Below are 21,664 nucleotides of genomic sequence, written 5' to 3'. Positions count from 1 at the left end.
AAAAATATAATCCATATAGCAATAAAATAAATTAATCAGTTCCCAAAATAAACACAATGGTGTTTTTTTATTTCTAATACGAAATAAGATTTACATTTTAAATTGACAAAAACCAAAAACAAGAAGAAAATTGATAATTTTAATAATCCATGTGTTCCCACCTCTAGCCCTTATGCAAATTTCTATCCGCGCTGTCTTGCTTTTTATTAAATTATCAACGTTCTCTTGGGGTATATTTAATCATTCTGCTAATGCTGCATCAATAAGCTGTGCTCTAGCGAGCTCTAACCCTTCTTTTGAGTTGGTCCCACAATTGTACGATAGAGTTTAGATCTGGTGAACATGCAGGCCATTCCTAAACTATGACATCTTGCGTTTCCAGACATTCCCTATAGCCACTCTGCTGGTATGGGGAGGTGCATTATCGTGCATGAATACATTAAAATACGCAACCAACCGTCATTGAACCGTCCAATCAGATCAAAGGAGTAATCGTCGTAGATCGTGCGTTATCGATAATGTTCGGTGCCTGGAGAAAATTGACAATTGACAAGAGAATTGTTTATTATTTTTGACTTTTTAGTTCGTTTAAATTAATAATTACTAAAACCAGTAGTTCGAAAGATATATTTAAAAATAAAAGATAAAATCCAAAAATTAATTATCTATTAACGTGGATTTGGACGACAATAGGTAAGAACACTAAATTTATTTCTATATTCGATATAAACTTGTTTATTAGGTTTTTAGTTTGTGATGTTTCATGTGATGATCATTTTCATGTTCATCGTCTTTGAATTGACATGAGGATATCTATGGAAAAGTAACTAATCTGAAAGTAAGCCAACATATCGTTTGTCCTTTGTGTGCTAAAGAAAAGATTTTCTTTTCGCATCATGAGGAAGTATTACATCAATTAAAAAATGTTAGGAAGTTGATTACTTGTCATGGAAAAGTATACCAATGGAAATTATTTGTTAAAGAAGTATAATTCTAAGGGTAAATTTTATTATAATTAGTAACCTGTCTATTTTTTATACGTAGATGTTTCAGGTTTTAAGAATAAATTGGTTGAACCCAAAATCTGGAGGAAGTACCTATATCCATACACAGAATATGCCCATTAAAAATACTAGTCCAAATTTGCTTTAATGGTAGACAATTATTCAATACAAATTAACTTTTTAAGTGACTGAAATATTAAATAGTTTAGAATATGGTATAACAATGTAAAAAAATATTATTTTCAGGAACGATTAGGGCCCGATATATTTGAAACTCATGTTGGACATAGTATTGAGTTGGGTAGAATATTATTCTACGTTAAGTGAGGGTATCAGATACCTATTATTGTACTGTATTTTAATATATACATTAGAATTGTTGGTTTTTTCATATTTGTTTTATTTATTATTTTACTTACAAGTTATATAAAGTTAACACTAAAATCTACTTTTTGACTTATATAAGTTAGTCTGTGGTTTAATGCGTGATTACATCCACATGATTTCAAGTTTTTAAAATATAAATATTATAACTGGCTTTAAAAACTCCATTAAACTGTTAAAAGTGTAATTTATTTCAAAATAAATATACATATATAGGTATATATTAATATCGAAAAACATTTTTATTTCCTTAACACCAATTTAATCATCACATACATATGTATAAACATTTATTTACGTTATTTCAAATGAAGACCACAGGAAAAACCAGCTTTGTTCATTTTAACTGGAGCCGAGAAAATGCAATTACGAGTGAACTACTCTGGTTTTTCTCCTGTAGGGCAAAATAACTAAGCTGTAATATCTCTGGGACTAAGCATATTATTATTGCTTTCTTTGATGGTGCCTCGAATAATGCTAACACTTGCCTATAAAATTGTCTCGCTATCAATTTCTATGAAAATGTAACATATTATCTGGTTTTTTCCATGTAGTCTTCAAATGATCTAAAAATTCAGCAGGAATGATCCATTATGCAGCAAACACACTGATGTTGAATCATGGGAAGCTTTTTTGTGGGCATTTCACAAATAAAATGAAATGTCTGATCAAAAACTGAAAATGCAAAACAGATAGTAAGCTTTATAAATACATACATATATATAAATAATCATACCTACATCTATTTATGTCGTACAATCCAACCGATATTTTAATATCCTAGCCCAAGTAAATAATCAAAAATGCACTTTTTATATCAAAAGCAGTTATGTTATCAAGGGTTCCAAATATCCAGGATTTAAAAAAAAACACGATCCTAATTCTTATTATTTTTCTAAATACGTATTGTCTGATAGGCAATTACAAAATATAAATCTGATGTAAATAGAAAAATAAAGTAAAAACTGTAAAAACAGGTAAAAACAACAACAAAAATTCTAACCAAAGATTTAACCGTCATACGACATGAGCATCACGTGATTGCACAATACCCAACGATAGGGTACGTACCTCTTTCATCTAATTGGACGGTTGGTTGCGTATTTTAATGTATCCTAGTTAAAATTATCTCCAATTGCAGCTCTCCAAAGCCTATAACGATTGGTTCTAGCACTAAATCAACTTACATCCGACCCGTTAAAGTTTGTTGAAGTGGTACCAATGGAGTTTTTGCTCCCAGTAAAAAATCCTCTCAGAACATTACAGTTGCTCCTTTATATGCTTGGAACAGATTTGACAGCCGGGAGTCTCACTCGTCTTCCTGAAGCTCTGAAAGCCCGTATTCGATGGTGATCTGATCTTAGGCCAATTCTGGCCTCATCCGAAAAAAGAACATTTTGCCAATTCTGAATTGTACAGTTTTGATGTTGAAGGCACCAATTTAGCGGGTTTATTTTATTTTGCCGAGTAACTGTGGGACCCTAACTCTCCTACTGTACAACCCTCGAGCAGGAAGCCTTTTTCTTATGGTTTCAACTGAAACGTTCAGACCTGTATCTACCAGAAGTGGTCTTTGTAGCCCTGGATGAGAAACATCGGGATTTCTTCTAGCAATTTGGCACACAAAGCGGTCTTGTTGTTGAGTTGTGACTCTTTGACGACTTTGTCTGGGCCTGTTATAATATTAAGAATTTCAAATTTACACTTTTGCAATCTCTGACGTCACCTATCAATAGTGTCACGGTATGCCCTCGAACGCTTCGAACATCCGAACAACTTTGGTAGTGTTTAGTGCTTCGATAAAAATGGCAGTAACCTGTTAATTATAAAAATTTAAGATTTAATTTCTAGTAGTAAAAAATATAAAAGTAAATTTAATATTGGGGTAATAAAGAATAATCCCACATAAAAACGTATTTTTTAACGATCTTAATAAAAATAGAAAAATCTAACGTAATTTTAAGATATATGGTGTAAATACGGTAGCAGAGAACTAGACACGCCATAATATTATTCTTCAGAAGCTCGCGCCCTCTGTCAACTATTCAGTCAAATGCTGATAGGTGACGTCACAGTTTTCTACGCGTCATTTCAGACCAGTGAAATTTGAATTGAATTTGATTCATTATTTATTCCTTAATTGTAACTTCGTTGCATTTCTTTTTGCATTGAGGGAGTACTTTTTAATCACTTCAATTGAATTTTATATTAAAAATAACAAAAATTTACTATGGTTAAAAAAACACCGGAATGTTTATCTTTCAAGTTTGACTAAGTATATTATGAAATTTCGCCTTATATAAACTTTGTGGTTTATTTAAAATATCCGGTATCATTCAGAACCAACATCTGCAAAAGTATTATTTCATAGATACACTTCATTAGTAATAAAATACATTTTGCGGTTTTTTCCTCTAGCAAATTTAAGGCTCCAACGCACTAGGCGGTCGCGGTTCCGTCGCTTCTCGATCAGGAGCCCCATTCTGTAACTATCGAACCGATCGATGCAATAAGAAATGTAGAAAAAGATACCGAATAAGGCTCCAACTCGCGATGCGACTTTACAGTTTGTCCAAGTAACGAAATCCCAATTGATATGTATTTTTTTCCGCTTGTTACAGACGGTGAGCAACAGACCGCGTCTGTGGTCTTCCCAAACCAACATTCGGATCAGGGACAAAGATGAGCCTCCTCCCTACGCCACCATGAACAGTACGGAGGAGATCGCTATCTACCGCAGTCCGCCCGACTTCTACCCCACCAAGCGCTCCACCCTCAGCTACAGCTACGATTTTCCCGAAAAAACTACGAAGAAGGAGAAGAAATGGTCTATAGGCAGCTTGTTCCGGAGAAAAAAGAAGGATGAAAGTGAAAGCAGCAGCGATGAGGACAGGAAGAAGGGGTTTCTGAATAGGCGTAGACGAAAAAGTGATGGGAAACGACGAAAACCTAAAACTTTGGGTGGTTTTGACCACGTGGTGCTTTCCAAAGCTCCTGCTTACAATCACCACGAAGATACAGGGATTCTTTCCGATCCTTCAGGAGGTTTCTCGAATTATATTGGTCGAACTTTACCTCTGATACCCTCGAATAACCCTCCTCAATCTCAGAACTCTTACAACTCGTTTACTAACTTAAATTCCTCAGTGGTCAGTGTGGGCTCGCTCGGTTCAGCTGACAGCATATCAAAGAAGAAAGGAAAAGGTATGATCAAAGCTCGAGCTGCCGCTAGAAGAACCGCAATCAACAACGAAAGCAGTTCTGACGAAGACTCTTCTTTAAGATCTAATTCATCGTTACGTATGAGAAGTGATGAGAGTTTGGCGAGACCGATAAGCGACAATGGGCATAGTCGAAAATCGCGATCAGCCCGAACTGAGAGATACTTAAAAAGACACTCAAGAGATGGAGAGAATCCTCATAACTATTTGAGGTTGTCTAAATCTGACGCGGACGATACCAGGTCGCCTAGTAGGAGTCCAAATTTGCCTATGGCTGTGAGAACTGACCACAGTAGTATCGATTCATCGAATATTTCGGGGCTTAGTACCATTCCTCCTCCTAGTCACGGAGCTCACGGAAAATACCGAGTGAGTAATTCAACCAGTAATCCCTCCTATAAGCCTCCTCTTTCTATGAACGACTATAACAACAGCCAGAGAAGCATTTCCTGTGACGCCAACATTCACAAAGCTCCTTCTTTCGAAGATAACAACATCATGCACGTTCAGTTTCCTATTATGAGACCGAGTGCAAGAGGTTATAGGAATTTCAGTCTAATAGACTCGGGTCAGGTGAACTGTGCTAGACAGCCTCCTCAGCCACCTCCAAGGGATCCGAATAGGACGGTTGTATCGCATTATTTCGAGAATAGTAGACCCAATACCTTCTATTTAGATAGTAGTTTAGGACAGACCAAATCCAAGTCCTTTAACTCTGCGGGAAATAAGTTTTTACAACCCAAAATGGGTTCTTTTAACTTCGGTCCTAGTTCTAGATCAAACTCGGAGGTTCACATACCTTCAGATTCATTTAACCTTCAGGCTACTATTAGACCTGCTTCGACCACTCCCGAACCAAAACCTTATCGATACCTGACTCGTAGGGACGAAAGACATACCGTGGACGGTTATAATTACCTAGCAGATCGATACCCAAGAAGTAGAAAACCTATAGTGATACAGAGTAGTAGTAATAAGGTAGAACCTAGAAAAGATTCCCCCACGCAGAAAGCTATGGAATTCTGGAAGCAAAGGGAAGAAAACCAGGTGCCCAAGCCGGTTTCAAAACCAGTCTCGAACAGTCCTCAGATGTTCACTAGCCAAACTCGAGTTCAGAGCCAAGTTTATTTTCCTAGTCCTGTTTTGAATGAGAGTTCGAACTTAGAAGCGTCTAGAGGGGCCAGTCCTTTTAAACCTGTGTCACCCACAGTGAAGGAGATTCACAAAACCGAGTTAGAAGATTCTAATAGGAAATCGACTAACTTGGAGGAAGCTTTAGATGAACTCGAAGCTATTTATAACAGTCTAAGATTGGGGGATGAGAACTTGCTGGACAGAGCTGAGCAAAGAGAGAAAGAAACTCTAATCCAGAAGGCAGAGGAAGCTAAGAAAGCTAATTCCAAAGGTAAAAAAGGAGCTTTAAGTGATTCGAGCTTCAGTTATGAACCGTTCGATCAGGTGGATGGACCTAAAAAGAAGAGACTGGTACGCAGAAGCAGGATACCGGATACCAAAGAGGACGATATGTATAACAGAAAATTAGTGAGGGAAAAAGCCGTCACTATCAGTGACCCACAGTCTGTCATATCCAAAGTAAGTTACTTGCTGTCGTCTCCGATTCAGGCAGCTTACGATAGTGAAGGCGAACGTAAAAAAGAGACCAAAGTCAGCAAAGAACCAGATACAACCTTTGATGACGTGACATATAGAAACCTCAAACACGCTCAGGGCACACCTAGAGTCATTGAAACTCAACCACCTTTCGGTATTCCTTTAGGACCTGTGACTCCTTCAGCTAACAGTGACTACCTCCACGCGACCCCTGAAAACGTTTACACACCTGTCCATAAACAAACCAAAATTCCTGACATAGTCAAGGACGATCTCGCTTTCAGAAATCTCAGAAAGGACTCCAATAAAGAACCTGTTCTACCTCATTCGGGTTTGGATTTGAATTATTTGAAAAAGCGACGAGCCGTCAGGTCTTTATCGGCTAATATTGGTAATATTCTTGGAAAATCCGCCAGGAGTAGTGAAGAAGATGTTGAAAATGAACTTAAGAATAAAACTTTGACCGATATTGCTGATGCTATGGAGATAGCCAGACAGGTGCTTCAGGAGAAGGGAAAGAATATTTGTAATACTAGAAAAGCGTTTATGAGTGATACAGAGGTGAGACCTAACGGTGATGCTTTTCGGGAGAGTCGCAGGAAGTTTCTTAACGGTTTGAAGAACGCTGATAACCAGATGTCTTCTCGTCCACCGAAGGGTTTGACTCCAGAAAGGAAGCTTCAGCGTACGCCTACGAAAGAATCGACTCCTATTCCTAAATCGGCTTTGGAGGATGACAAATCTGACAATTCCTCTTTGGATGATTTGCTCAACGCTCTCGCTGAAGAAGCCAAAGTAACTACTGAAAGAATAACTAAAGAATTGGAGGAGCTCGAACAGAAACGTTGTAAGAAAGAGGAGGAGGTAGATTTGAAACCTTGTCAAAAACTTTTGAAGGCTGTCGTTGACAAGAACGAAGCTCCTTGCGAGGTGGTTCAGGAAATTAAGGTGCAAATACCTCCTGTTGAGTCTGCTGTGATCGTGCAGTCTTGTTTCGATGCGAGTAGTAAAACAAGTCAAGAGTCCGAGCATGACTATGAAAATATTGATTCTGAAGATGACAAAATCGATGTGGATTTGATGGAGAAGGAGGTGGAGAAGGAGGAGTTCCAAAAATGCCAGTCGCCGTTCGAAGAGAGAAAACACGAGCTGGTGGCCACGTTCCAGGAGCTGAAAAAGGACATCGACGACATCCAGGTGCCGAAGTTCGAAGCAAAAACCGATTCGATCTACGACAACATTGAAACGACGACACAGGAACAGGAAGGTGAGCGTAGCGCTGCAGCTTGTCCCTCAACTCCCTCTAAACAACCCCCTTTAAAGCTGGAATCGCTCAAGAGCCCGCGGCTGGTGCTGGAGACCGCCCGAAAGTGCACGTCCAGAGATCTGGACCTCCAGCCACTCCCGGGGGCTTCTAGGAGTCGGGATGATCTCGATGATTTCGATGCCAAGAAGCCGGGGGAGTGCTGGTACCACGATCCGGCCAAGGTGGCGGTGGCGTGCACTTACGGGCTCGCATGCGCCCACCAGCTGGCTTACGTCGACATCACCACCGTTCTTGGCTTGCTGTTTGCCGTTATGTCTTTCGTTGTCGCTTTGTTTTTGTAGTACCATCAGAGATAGAAGTAAGTTTGTATAGATACGATCTGATATTAGACTACCGAATACCTTGTAAATAACGTAAATCATGTCAATTCAGGTTAAAAACAAGTATTATTTTCTATTGAGCTTTTTGGTGCATAAAACAAAATATTTTACCTCTGACATCACATCACTTTATAAGCCTGAAGAGTGTATCTTTATTGGACCATTTTTCTTATTCAGTAATTTTATGTCTATTAAATTTAATAATATATGAATAGGTACAACTCTGATGGTACTACAAATGAAAATTAACATTTTGTTTTTCGTACAATATTTGTCATATCATTATTGTAACTAATATTGACCAGGCATGAATTAAGAATGAATAATTACCTCTATTGTGTTTTTTTTCGATTGTTTGTATATTTAAAATATAGATGTAGCATAGATAGATTTTGTATCTTATTATCTATTTTTAATATGATTTGTAAATTTTTCGATAAAAGTATTACTATTTATATTTTGCGGCAATATACAGGGTGTTCCAGGCTGAGCGTGCATTAGAAGTTTCTAGAAAAGTATAATATCCAGATCGGAGATTTTTTGCACATCGTTTCACGAGATCTATCGATTAAAAATATTTTCAATATGGCGGCACTTCCGGAGCTACTTTCAATATAGCTACTTTCTTATTTTAAATGGGTGCCCCCATTTTTTAATACATACTTAAATTCTCTGTAAAATTTTATGAATTTTGATATTAAACCCTCTATACCAAACATTAACCGTTTTTGAGAAAAAAAAATTAACATTTTTGGACGAAAAAAATTTGTGTATAGCCTAAACGTCAGGGAATTGAGCGATTAAAAATTATCAAAAATCATTTGTTTTAAATGGAAACCCACTTTTTTTTATTTTACTAGTGAAAATACTTTTCAGTTCGTTACTTTTTGACTATACATGTTCCTATACCTAAAATAAATTGTTTTTAAGTTATTTAAGATTTATTTTTAAAGCGTATATTTTTCTTGATTTTAACCAGTAGCTTATGACTTTAAACGTCAAGTGATGCAAAACAATAGATCTGGCCATGTCATATTGTGACACTTTGTTCAAAAAGCAGTATTTTATAGATTATCAGTTCCAAGCCAACTTGAACTGTTTTTTTTCGATCATGCGGTACATTATTAATAATATCAACTATTACATATCACTAAAGAGCGAAAATACGAGATATATTTTTATAAATACACTTTTTAAACTCTTAAGGCAGGCAGTATTTATAATAGAGAAAATTCAAATAATTAGTTTTTTGATAGATTGAAATAAATTGTCTGACAATTTGACACTTACTGTCAAAGGAATCTAGATAAAATCAAGGAAAATATACGTTTTCAAACTAAATCTTAAATAGCTCAAAAACGATTTATTTTAGGTATAGGAACATGTATACTCAAAAAGTAACGAATTGGAAAACCTTTTCACTAGTGAAATAAAAAAGTTGGTTTCCATTTGAATAAAATTATTTACGATAATTGTTTAATCTCTCAATTCAATGACAGCTAACGTCATTACTGTATGACATTCTAACAATTTAATTTTTGAAATATATAGCCATATGTCTTCTCTTTATGTCACAGTGACTGTGGTAATCATTAAATTTGAGTTTTAGGCTATACAAATTTTTTTGACAGGTAGTTTTTTTCCTCTAAAAATTTTAAATATTTTTTTTCTCAGAAACGGTTAATGTTGGATATAGAGTGTTTGATATCAAAATTCATAAAATTTTACAGATAAATGTATAATAAAAAATTGGGGTAGCCATTTAAAATAAGAAAGTTGCTGTCAAAGTGCCGCCATATTGATAATATTTTTAATCGATAGATCTCATTGTAAAACAATGATGTGCAAAAAATCTCCGATCTAGATATTGTGGTTCTCTAGAAACTTCTAATGCATGCTCAGCCTGGGACACCCTGTATATTATTCTATTCGTACCTAAATGTTATTTTGTTTTGTACATACATTTATAGTTTTAATGTGATTTTGTATACTTTAGAGACAACTGGTTAATGAATGACATACCTATCTTAGTTTTTAGAGATAAGATTTTCTATTATTTACACAATCTTACGAGACAACGAATATATTTATTTTGTTCAGCATGAATCAGAAACTATTATTTAAACACCCACCTTTATTATCTATTTCATACAGATATATAATTTTGGATTCTTAAGCTTTATTCAGAACCTCGAAATTAGTGGAATAAATTAGTGGTTTCAATTATACTTTATACTTGAGGGTATACGATCACATTCACAATGTTTAACAAACAGAATCAAAACTAATAGAATATCCTAGCAACAGCTTGCGATAGTCAGTTGTAATAATTAGCTGATAAAACAATAAACTTTTTATTTCTAAGACAATTTCTCTTGACAGATGATAATCAAAGGCCAAAATAACATTACTCTTAAATTTTGAAGTATAATTAGTGAAAGAAGTTAATAGTTTGTTAACTTTTTGCACCAATTGTAAATTAGTACCACTAATTTTGACGTTCTGAATGCTTACATTGAAATTAGAGGAGTCGAATGAGCTCCAGATCAGAATGAACCTCCAGATTAATGGAATACATTAGTAGTTTCAATTGGCATAGAAGTTTGTTCCCCTAATTTCAAGGTAATCATTTAGAACGTCAAAATTAGTGGTAGTAATTTTCAATTAGCAGAAAAAGTTAACAAACTTTAACTTTTTCAACTAAATATACTTCAAAATTTACAACTAATGTTATTTTGGTTTTGGATTATCAGTATTATCACCCGTCAAGAGAAATTATGGTTAGAAATCAAAAGTTTATTGTATTAAAATCTAATTCTTATGCTTTATCTATGGATGCAACTGATTACAGCAAACTCTGTTGCTAGGATATTCTGTTAATTTTAATTGTATTTTTTTAGACATTGTGAATGATCGTAAACTCTTAAGTATGAAGTATAAATGAAACCACAAATTTATTCCACTAATTTCGAGGTTTTGAATGGGGCTTTAGAGTCATTTTATGTCTAGTAATGTAATATCTATAAAGATTTGTATATGTCAACGTTAAGTTTATCTATATTATAATTTTCTGATAATGGAAAAGTTAATAGATAAAACTGTTGGAATTAAGCATTTTAATTAAAGGAATATTTTGAATATTTTTATGTTTGCAGCGTATTATGTGTAGGAATTGTATAAAGCTCATCGCAAAATTGTGTTGCACCATCTTGCTTGGTCCATTTTTCATCGCATCCATGTTATGACGTTATCATAAAGACCTGCGCTTTGGGATGTGCCAAATCCAATATCATATTCTGAAAATTAATTTTTGTTTTCTTTTTCTGAAGATTAACTTTGCGCTTTTCGAATATATGGCGGCAAAAATGAAATTTCCGGTTTTCTATAGTTTTCTACATCAATGTACCGTATGACTTGAAAAAAAAACGGCGTCAGCGATGGTTATGAAATGAAGATCGCTGTCATTTTATATGTAAAGTTATATGGCGAATGGCGAATGTGAACGATCGTCATTTCCAAGCCAACTGGACACCGTTTTTAATCGATCATACGGTATTTTGGACGTCATAAGCACAGTTTATTAAAATACATCATCATAATCATTAGTTAATATTCGATGTCATAACATTCGAAAAAATGGACATAAAAAATCCAGATTACAGTTGGGGGTTACCTTTGGTGTTACAATACCCAAATAAAACACTAATTCACCACAATACACCAAAGCACTTTACTTTTGAGATGATTAAAACTCATGTGAGTTTTAATCATCTGTTGATGATGCTAACATGGTTAGGGCCATTTCGCACCAACACAGTCCAATCCAGTCACGATCAGTCACGTCGGACGTTGCTGAATCCAATCTAGGACAGTCATGCAAACAAAACACGTCGTGTACAGTCCAGTCGCGTCCGGACAAATCAAGACTGATAGTGATTCGTTCGGTCGAATTTTTATGCCAGTCATTGCAAAATAAAAACACTAAATCACCACAATACACCAAAACACTTTTATTTTACACTGGACGCGCGTTTCGCTAACCATGTTAGCATCATCAGCAGATGATTATAAACTAAAGTACAATCTACAAGTTGAGCGTTTATATACTCGCTCAGTGGGCACCGAGTGGGCGTGGCAAAATCTAGCCAACCGAGTCAGAGCCAACTGAGCGTAACAGTTAGATTTACGCCACTAGAGTAGTAGGAACAAAGACCTTGAAGGAATTGGACCTTTGACTCTGTTCATACTATCTTTACAATTATTAATTCTGATGCTTTCATATGCATCTAATTGCCTGTACTTTGAGACTTGTTTAATTAATTTTAAATTATTAAGATCTATACAATGTTCATTATCAACAATATGTTCGGCAACGCAAGATTTATCCGGTCTACCATATCTTATCTGAGCTAAATGTTCTTTAAATCTAGTTAATATTGATCTTCTCGTTTGCCCAACATATTTCTGATTACAATCTTTACAAGAAATTTCATAAATACCCGACCTTTCTAGTGGAGGTGTTTTATCTTTTGGATTACCTAATAATTGTTGTAATTTATTATTAGCACTATACACAAGTTTATAATTGACATTCTTAAAAATTCCTTTTAGACCACGGGATAACTCTCTATCAAACGGTATCGAAAAATATTTAGACGTATCTTTCTCCACTTGAAAAGTCGAATTTTCAGAAATCATTAACCTATACCTACGTTTTCTAATTAATTTATCAACTAGTGAAGGAGAATATCCATTACACTCAGCTACATTCCTAATGTAATCTCTTTCTATTTCATATCTTTCGTTGGAAAGTGGGAAACTAAGTAATCTATGAACTAAGAAATTTAAACTAGCCATTTTATGTTCAACACTATGATGTGATTCATTAGGAATATATCTGCGTGTGGTCGTATTTTTCCTATATATATATATATATATATCAAATTCCAGGCAATTATTAGTATTTATAATAACTAATACATCTAGAAATGGTAATCTGTCGTTGTTCTCAATTTTATGCGTAAATTTAATGGAAGGAAAACGATTATTTAACTTAGAAATAAAATTATCTATGGTGTCTGAATGTGTGTCAAAAACAGCAAAAATATCATCCACATACCTAAACCATACTTTAATAACCATTTACTTTAAAAACCGGAAATTTTAACTTTTTTGCTATATTTTCGGAAATGACAAAGATAAGTTTTACTACTTAACGGATTATTTAGTTGTACAGGGTGGCGCCTCTCATACGCCGCGGAGGCTCCTAGGAGAAGGACAGTTTGTATTGAAATGCAATTTTGTGAGCATAATATGTAGGTTATTTCAGATATTAGTAGTTTCAATGTAAATATCTTCAAAATATTATTAAGGTTGCCTACCCCTCAGACAAAGATTTTCTTATACAGGGTTGTTCACCACATACGACACGGAATATTGTAGCTAAACGATTAGATTTTTACAAATTGTAAGTTTTGGGTTCGTTGAAGGACTATTAGAGCTACAATTTAAAAATATTTTTACAAGATACAGAGTGTCCCAAATAAATAAAAAATATCAAAGTTGTATTTTCTTAAATGGAACACCCTGTATATTATTGCATTTTTAGTTTCTACGATTAAAATAAAGGTAAATTTGATTAAGGTTTATTACATTTAAACCTTACCGTTTTTGAAATATTTTCAATTTTGCGAAATTGCAGTATAAATTTTAAGGCTTCATTTCTCCGAGGATATCAAAGTTTTTAATACTAAATATTTACTGAAGATTATTTATTGATCAGTTATTGTGTTGCAATAATAAAAATTATACTACCTTATACAGAGTGTCTAAAAATTTATTTTAAATAATTACTAGCTTTAAACGGCAATAACTTATTTACTTTTAATAGAACACCCTGTATATTTTATGAGAATCAGATGCACAATTTAACGGTCTATCAAATTGTATTATACCACTTCTTACCTATTCCTTCAAGTTTTCGTAGAAAATGCATTTCCTTATAATTTAGACCTCATTTATCAATATACCCATGGAATATTGACATTTTAGATTGTTTTTAAAACAACAAATGTACAAAATGTACAGGCTAGTAATATTATCGTTTTTAGTAAAACGATAATATTACTAGGCCATTTGTATGCAAAAAGAAAACTATTTAAATCTTTATAAAAGAGTATACCATTAATTAAATAAACCATCAGTATTTCCGCCCAAATACTAATTAACTACATACTTAATTGTATTCGTTAATAAATTATTCTAATTAAATATGGATTTGAATCAGAAATCAATATATTAATAAGTTATGAAAATGAACGTATCTGTTGTTATAAATAAGCATTTGTCAAAAAATTAAATATCATTTTTAAGGTGTTACTTTTTACCACACTGTCTAATACACATACATAATTCAGCTTTTTAGTATTTTAAGCAATTATTATTAATCAACGTAAACAGTCAATTAATGTAGTTTCAATACTGGAATTATATTTTGGTCCTCTTTAACAAATATTTAAACAGTTTTTTTTATTTTTTAATGAACTAAACGAACTATATCGACAATATTAGTATCTGTACTCTTTAAAAATTTGGTACATCTTTAAAAATAATCTAAAATGTCAGTATTCCATGGGTATATTGATAAATGAGTTCTAAATTACAAGAAAATGCATTTTCTACGGAAACTTGAAAAGATAGGTAAAAAACGGTACAATTTGATGGACAATTAAATTGTGCATCTGATTCTCATAAAACATACGTGGTGTTCCATTTAAATCAAACAAGTTATTGCCGTTTAAAGCTAGTAATTATTTAAAATAAATTTTTAGACACTCTGTATAAGGTAGTAAAGTTTTTATTATTGCAACACAATAACTGATCAATAAATAAACTTCAGTAAATATTTAGTATTAAAAACTTTGATACCCTCGGAAAAATGAAGCCTTAAAATGTATACTGCAATTTCACAAAATTGAAAATATTTCAAAAACGGTAAGGTTTAAGTGTAATAAACCTTAATCAAATTTACGTTTATTTTAATCGTAGAAACTCAAAATGTAATAATATATAGGGTGTTCCATTTAAAATAATACAACTTTAATATTTTTTATTTATTCGGGACACTCTGTATCTTGTAAAAATATTTTTAAATTGTAGCTCTAATAGTCCTTCAACGAACCCAAAACTTACAATTTGTAAAAATCTAGTCGTTTAGCTATAATACTCCGTGTCGTATGTGGTGAACAACCCTGTATATTTTAATTTTTATGATTTTGCGTCAGTATAGATCTTTATTATTTGAAAATATCTAGGGGGGCTGTGTGATACACTGTGATATACCTTTTGTTAATTTAACAAAAGTTAAAGATTGTAGAGTAAAATACTCAAGGGTAATAAAAAGATACACGTTTAAAACATATTTTAGTTATTACAGAATTAAAACTAGATATAAAACTATAATTATGTGACAAAAATTAGCTAAAATGAAATCAAATACTTAAAATGCTTCCTTTCCTGTTAACTGCATAAAATGATTGTCTTTTCAAAAGGATCTTTGCATTTTAAAAAGCATATGTGGAGTTCTACCTCGAAAAGCAGCTACAATAATTTCTCTCATGTTGTCGACAATAGTCGAGTTTTGTAAACACTGTCTTTAACATATCCCCATAAAAAAAGAGACTAGATAAAATCAGGAGCATTTAAGTATTCTATTAATTGAAAGAAAGTTGGAATCATATCAATTCTTTCTGATGTAGGATAAGTTTGCATTTTCGGCAAATTTCTGAAATTTTTTTTTGTGTGTTTTAACTGACACAAAATGATAACTAGTTATTAAAGTTGGACTAATTAGACAGCTATGTTGAAGTAACGTCAGACATATCACATCCACCTATATTTTATCAAATAATAAGGATCTACTCAGATCAAATCATGTAAATGAAAATATCCAGGAAAATATTTGTTTGAGGGGTAGGCAACCTTATTTTGAAAAGACATGAATTCTCCATTGAATATCGGAATAATATACTGAGTGTTCCATTTAAAATAAAAGAGTAACATGCTTTTACAGGTGACTAATGTTCAATATTAATTCTGTCTCACCCTGTATAACTTTTTGGATCAAGTTTTAATTTGATTTAAAGTATAATAGTTAATTTAACTACTTATTAGGCTATACCGGGTAAATTTCAACTTAGGTAGCTTTTATTATAATTTTAAAATTGTTCTTTATTTCTAGAAAATGTTAAATATGTCAAAAACCTTACATTTTAGCCATATACTTTTCTTATAAAACTCACCTTGATTTTTCTCCCAGAATCCGAAAATCAATTAATATATAGGGTGTTCCATTACAAAAAACACAACTTTGATATGTAACTTTTTTTGGGGACACCCTGTAGAACTCTCTATATTTTTAAAAAGTGCTCTGAATTAACCTACATATGCTCATAAAATTGCATTTCAATACAAACTGTCGTTCTCCTAGGAGCCTCCGCGGCGTATGAAAGGCGCCACCCTGTATAAGCAGGTAGGTTCATAGGTATTATTTTTCGACCTTGAACCAAAACCAACTTTAGGTAAATACTAGAACAATAAAATTAAATTTTAATAGACCATCGATAAAAATATTGTTAATAGATAAACTATTATCATTTGTTTAATCTCTAATTTTCTTAGGCATATAAAAACAATCATACTTTAATTTAGATTATTAGCTCATTGTTGTTACAAGACTGTTTCAAAAATCGTAAATTAGAAAAATTATTCTGGTAATAATAGACTTTTAAATTTTGTCATACATCTGTATTGTATTTGCATTTCTTTTTGTAAATTTTTACTGTGATCGGCATCAAAGACCTCGCTGGTAATTTGAGATACCCTGTATAATAGATTCTAAAATGCTTTTAATGGACGGCTTATTTGAAATGCCCTGTATATTATTTCTAATTATAGTAGACGTACTCAATGGTATTTAATGCGTTGAGAAATGGTCCAAGTTTCTTTACAATACTTTTTTGTGTAAATGTAAAGCTTTTATCTTATTACGCGACTTGATATACATACCTAATTAAACATTATAATTAATACTTTATTAAGTTGTATACAGTATGGCCTCGGATTGTCTTTATAAGAGGGAAACTACTTTATTATCAAGTTTTTGAGAAAAATGCATTTTTTATAAAAAGAGTTGCTTGTTCTAAAATGGCTAATCCCGTTTACACTTTACCACAGACTAACTTTCCAAATTTCCATACCGTTTTACAGAAAATAAAAAGAAATGAATTAAAAAAATATGAAAATACCTTTGAAAAGTCGTCCTAAAAGTCAAAATGCAAAAAAAAGAAATGAAAACACCTATGGTGTTTGGATTTCTTTTCCATTCTTTGACAGATTGTTATTATTCATTTTGATTAAGCGGGTTGATTCGGAAGCTTACGTATAGCGTCAATACAATAAAAAATACGGAACGGATATGGAATGGAAACGGAAGGTATAGTGAAAATCAACCTTAAATGGGATTGACCATTTTAGAACAAACAATTTTTTTTTATGAAGAATGCATTTTCCTTTAAATGTCAATAATAAGTTTTTTTCTCTTCCAAAAGACGATCTGGTGACACACTATATAAATCTTAGCGATTGTTAGTTAGTGTTTTAACAAATTTAAATAAAACTACGTAGTAACATTTTTGACGAATTGGCACATTCCATCAGCACTGTCGTTCTCGCACTCTTTAGCCATTCTCTGTTTTGTGCATCTTGCATCTGTTGCATCCCACAAGCATCGCATCGTCTCTACTATAGGTAATATGAACGCATCCGTAGAAATATTGCAATCTGTTTGATATATTTTTGTTTTTTCTTTTTGTCCGTAGGTTAGTGGGTCTCTCTGCTGCTGGTGTTGTGGCGTGTAGCTCGAAACGTTTCTGTACTGCGACATCACACATCTCACTCTTTCTGTGTGTCTCTGTCCCTGTCTCAAAAGCTGTGACACGCAAATAAACATATACTATTTGGTTTTTGGAACATATACCTACCTCATTGGTATACAGGGTGAACCGGCATTCCTAAAAGCCAGAAAATCAATAAACGTCATCAAAATAGTTAAATATTCCCTTATTTTAGGTTCTGTCACAAGTCGAATTCTGAATTACACTGAGACTTCTTTTAAAAATAAAATGATCGAGACCGACAGTTTTCTCACTACTCGTTTATACAGGGTGAGTTTCCTACGATGTTCTCGGAAATTTCCTACGATGTATCTCGGAAACTACTGGAGATGAGCGTCGGTTAAACGAGGAAAGAATTGCAGTTTTGTGGGGTCATAAACATGCGCCTTTCAGATTTTTGAAAAAGTTCATGGCTTACTAGATATTTCGAAAAAAAAACAAATTTCGGCTATTTTAATAATTGTCCCTAATTCCATTATAAGCTATTTTAGACAAAAAGTTTTCAGATAAAAGTTGTAGATAATCGCATCCTTAATGAGACTGTGTCCTCCGTTTTTTTCTAAAGCCTGTTATTTTTAACATATGACACAAACATAGGTTTTTTAAATGGAAACCATAGTTGGCCATGACTTCATAAGAAGCGCCATTTTTTAAGCTTTTCAGCGATATAAGATATAATATGTTTTCTTCAAAAAATTACTGATTTATAGTCAATTCTTATCATTTTTAAACAATTTCACTTAGTTAGCCATGGAAACAAGTGTAATCGTCTTTGCTCTCATAAATGTGAAGCTGTCACTTCCAAACTTTGTAAATTAAAATAAACAAAAATTGTAAATATGAATTTTTCAAATGAAGAAAAACGTTTAGGATTATTGGTTCAACTTTTCTTGACCATACATTTTCGAGAATACGTTGACTGGTGAATGTTACGTTTTTCAGAAAACGGTTTTTAATACATGTTAAAAAAGTTAAATTTAGTTATAGCCAATTTTTATCTTTCTTGACTAATTTCACTTAGAGTGCATGGTATTCTTATTCTGTTATGATTTATAACTTATAAAAAGTCAGAATATATTACTAAACGGTGCTTTACAATTTACATTAGACAAACTAATACTTAAAAAAAATAATATCAATACATACACTAAGTTATTTTAGAAAATGTTCAAAAAATTTGCCATTGTTTTGAGTTGCATCTTTTCAAAACTGAATTACTATTACCTATTCTCACAGAAGGACCGGTCGACTTAACTAAATTTTTCTCGTACCACCACTTCGAGTGCCTCTCTTAATTATTCATAAGTTTTTTTGTAAACCTTATTGTTAACTATACCAAAGTTTACAGAATTACAGAAACTTTAACTATACAGTATAAAAAATTCTAAAATGGGTAGGTCAGATGATCGGGGAGGCCCATGCAATTAGTCCACCTCTTCTTATTCCTGCGTTTCTATAATTATGATATAAATAATTTTTAACATTTCTTTCAGTATGGGGGGTGGGGGTTAGGTGTGTTATAATGAAAGTCATGTTGGAACCACTTTATTGATGCGCGAGTATCTACACGCTTTTGTTCATTTGAAAAATTCATATTTACAATTTTTGTTTATTTTAATTTACAAAGTTTGGATGTGACAGCTTCATATTTCTGAGAGCAACGGCGATTGAACTTGTTTCCCTGGCTAACTAAGTGAAATTGTCTAAAAATAAAAAGAATTGGCTATAACTCAGTAATTTTTTGAAGAAAAGATATTATAGCTTACATCACTAAAAAGCTTAAAAAATGGAGTTTTTTATGAAGTCATGGCCAACTATGGTTTCCATTTAAAAAAACCTATGTTTGTGTCATATGTCAAAAATGACAGGCTTTAGAAAAAAACGGAGGACACAGTCTCATTAAGGACGTGATTATCTACAACTTTTATCTGAAAACTTTTTGTCTAAAATAGCTTATAATGGAATTACGGACAATTTTTAAAATAGCCGAAATTTGTTTTTTTCGAAATATCTAGTAAGCCATGAACTTTTTCAAAAATCTGAAAGGCGCATATTTATGACCCCACAAAACTGCAATTCTTTCTCCATTTAACTGACTCTCTATCTCCAGTAGTTTCCGAGATACCCATAGAGAACATCGTAGGAAACTCACCCTGTATGTAAGTATGTCCAGTAGATGACTTGTTGGCTGTCTGAAATACGCTAAGTTGACCAGCTGGTGCTGAATAAGCTGTGGTATTAGCATTTTATTTTGTTCCACATTTAACATGTCCTAACTTTTTTACTGTTTTTTTGAGTTCATTCATTAAAAAATATAGGCTTTTTAAAGGTTTAATACATATTATGATCTAAAACAACATACGCTAGCAAATGTTGATATAAACTATATTTTTATGGGACAACTTATATAGGTATTACAAGTAGTGTTTAAGCACTTTTTTGTGAATTTAAAAATGTAGATAAATAAAAGGAAAATTTTATGCCAAATCCATTTGTAAAAAACTTTATTTCCTACTAGTTTAAAAATATAGTTGAATCACCCTGTGTATTTATAAAAATATTTATATAAGAATTGTTGCAATGCGATCCTGTATATACGGGGTGCGTCTTAAAAGTGGCTCACCCCTATAACTTTTTAATTTTTTTTTAGATAAAGAAACGAGATTTGGTATTTTAGTATATGATATAAATTAGGATTGATTGGCTTATTCAGTTGTTTTCGGTCACTTCCTGTTTCACCGGAAATGACTACAATTTTTGAATTTCAAATGGCACCCTCGGTATTTTTTTACTTTATTCGATAGAAAATGACATTCTGAATGGAATGACATATTTGACAACTTTTGACATTTTCGCTTAATAAAAAAGCGTATTTTAAATTCCAATGTAGAGTGCCATGACTATGTTAAAAACGCCAACTTTTAATCAAAAAGCCTTGGAAAAATAAATTTGATTGTCTAGTGTTTTTAGTGTCTTTTCCTGGCCGGGTAGAAGATGCCCAAATCGTATTTTTAATCATATCTCAATTTTTTCAAATGGAACGAGGGTGGCTCATTAGTATATTTGGAAAAAGGTTTTTTTACGAATAATTTCATACCACACACTTGATATTTCGAGTTAAATTGTCGTTATGAACCGCATGCTACAATTTCAAATAAACCATATGCGAAAATATCAAAAGTTCAGAATGTAATTTTCTATCGAATAAGGTAAAAAGATACCGAGGGCACCATTTAAAAATCTTAAAAAATCAAAAGTTGTAGTCATTTCCGGTGAAACAGGAAGTAACCGAAAACAATTGAATACGTCAATCAATCCTAATTTATGTCATATACTAACATACCAAATTTCGTTTTTTTATCTGAAAAAATGAAAAAGTTATAGGGGTGAGCCACTTTTGAGACGCACCCGGTATAGGAATTAATGTAATGCAATGGTGTAGTTTTGACATATCAGTAGGTATCTGTTTCCAAAAATTGAAGAGTATTTGTTGAAGCTAGAACCAAATAATAAAAAATGACAAATACATCAAATATTATACGCTTTATTTTTCTACTCTGTTTTTTTTGTGATTGTTTTTTTGTTTTGTTTTAGTACGTTAGAATAGTAATTAGTGATTTTGTTGTTAATAATGTACCGATGAAATAATTATAGGTAAATATATACATAGCTAAACAACCTTTTTTTTCTGTATTGCATTTATAATAGCTAATATAAAAATAGCTAAATACATAACTAATAGTATAGTATAGGATTGCTAATAGTATACCATAGGATAGTTAATAGTATACCATAGGCGTTAGAGTTGGCTTGGAAATGAAGGTTACTGTTATTTTAATCTTGT

At 32.7% G+C, this 21,664-nt stretch overlaps 2 protein-coding genes across 8 annotated transcripts in view; both read left to right on the top strand.

Annotated features, from left to right (window-relative positions):
* The window catches only part of LOC115889647, a 127,532-nt gene extending 109,338 nt beyond the window's left edge, over positions 1–18,194 (top strand). For 6 of the 7 annotated variants that reach the window (XM_030909695.1, XM_030909699.1, XM_030909697.1 and 3 more), the window contains exon 2: positions 4,010–8,357. In XM_030909695.1, coding sequence (XP_030765555.1) covers positions 4,010–7,828 — 3,819 coding nt within the window. In that variant the 3' untranslated portion in view covers positions 7,829–8,357. Of the gene's footprint in view, positions 1–4,009; positions 8,358–17,745 lie in introns of those variants that run through there. The other variant, XM_030909701.1, reaches the window with a different exon arrangement.
* LOC115889648 (nucleolar protein dao-5-like) overlaps positions 1–21,664 on the top strand; it is a 260,773-nt gene that overhangs the window by 109,576 nt on the left and 129,533 nt on the right. The window lies entirely within an intron of this gene.

The sequence above is a fragment of the Sitophilus oryzae genome, unplaced genomic scaffold (assembly GCF_002938485.1).
Source record: "Sitophilus oryzae breed Bouriz unplaced genomic scaffold, Soryzae_2.0 scaffold_817_pilon_pilon, whole genome shotgun sequence".
In the NCBI taxonomy this organism is placed as follows: Eukaryota; Metazoa; Arthropoda; class Insecta; order Coleoptera; family Curculionidae; genus Sitophilus; species Sitophilus oryzae.
Note: the sequence above shows the minus strand (reverse complement) of the source record. Positions and strands in the feature narration are given on the sequence as shown.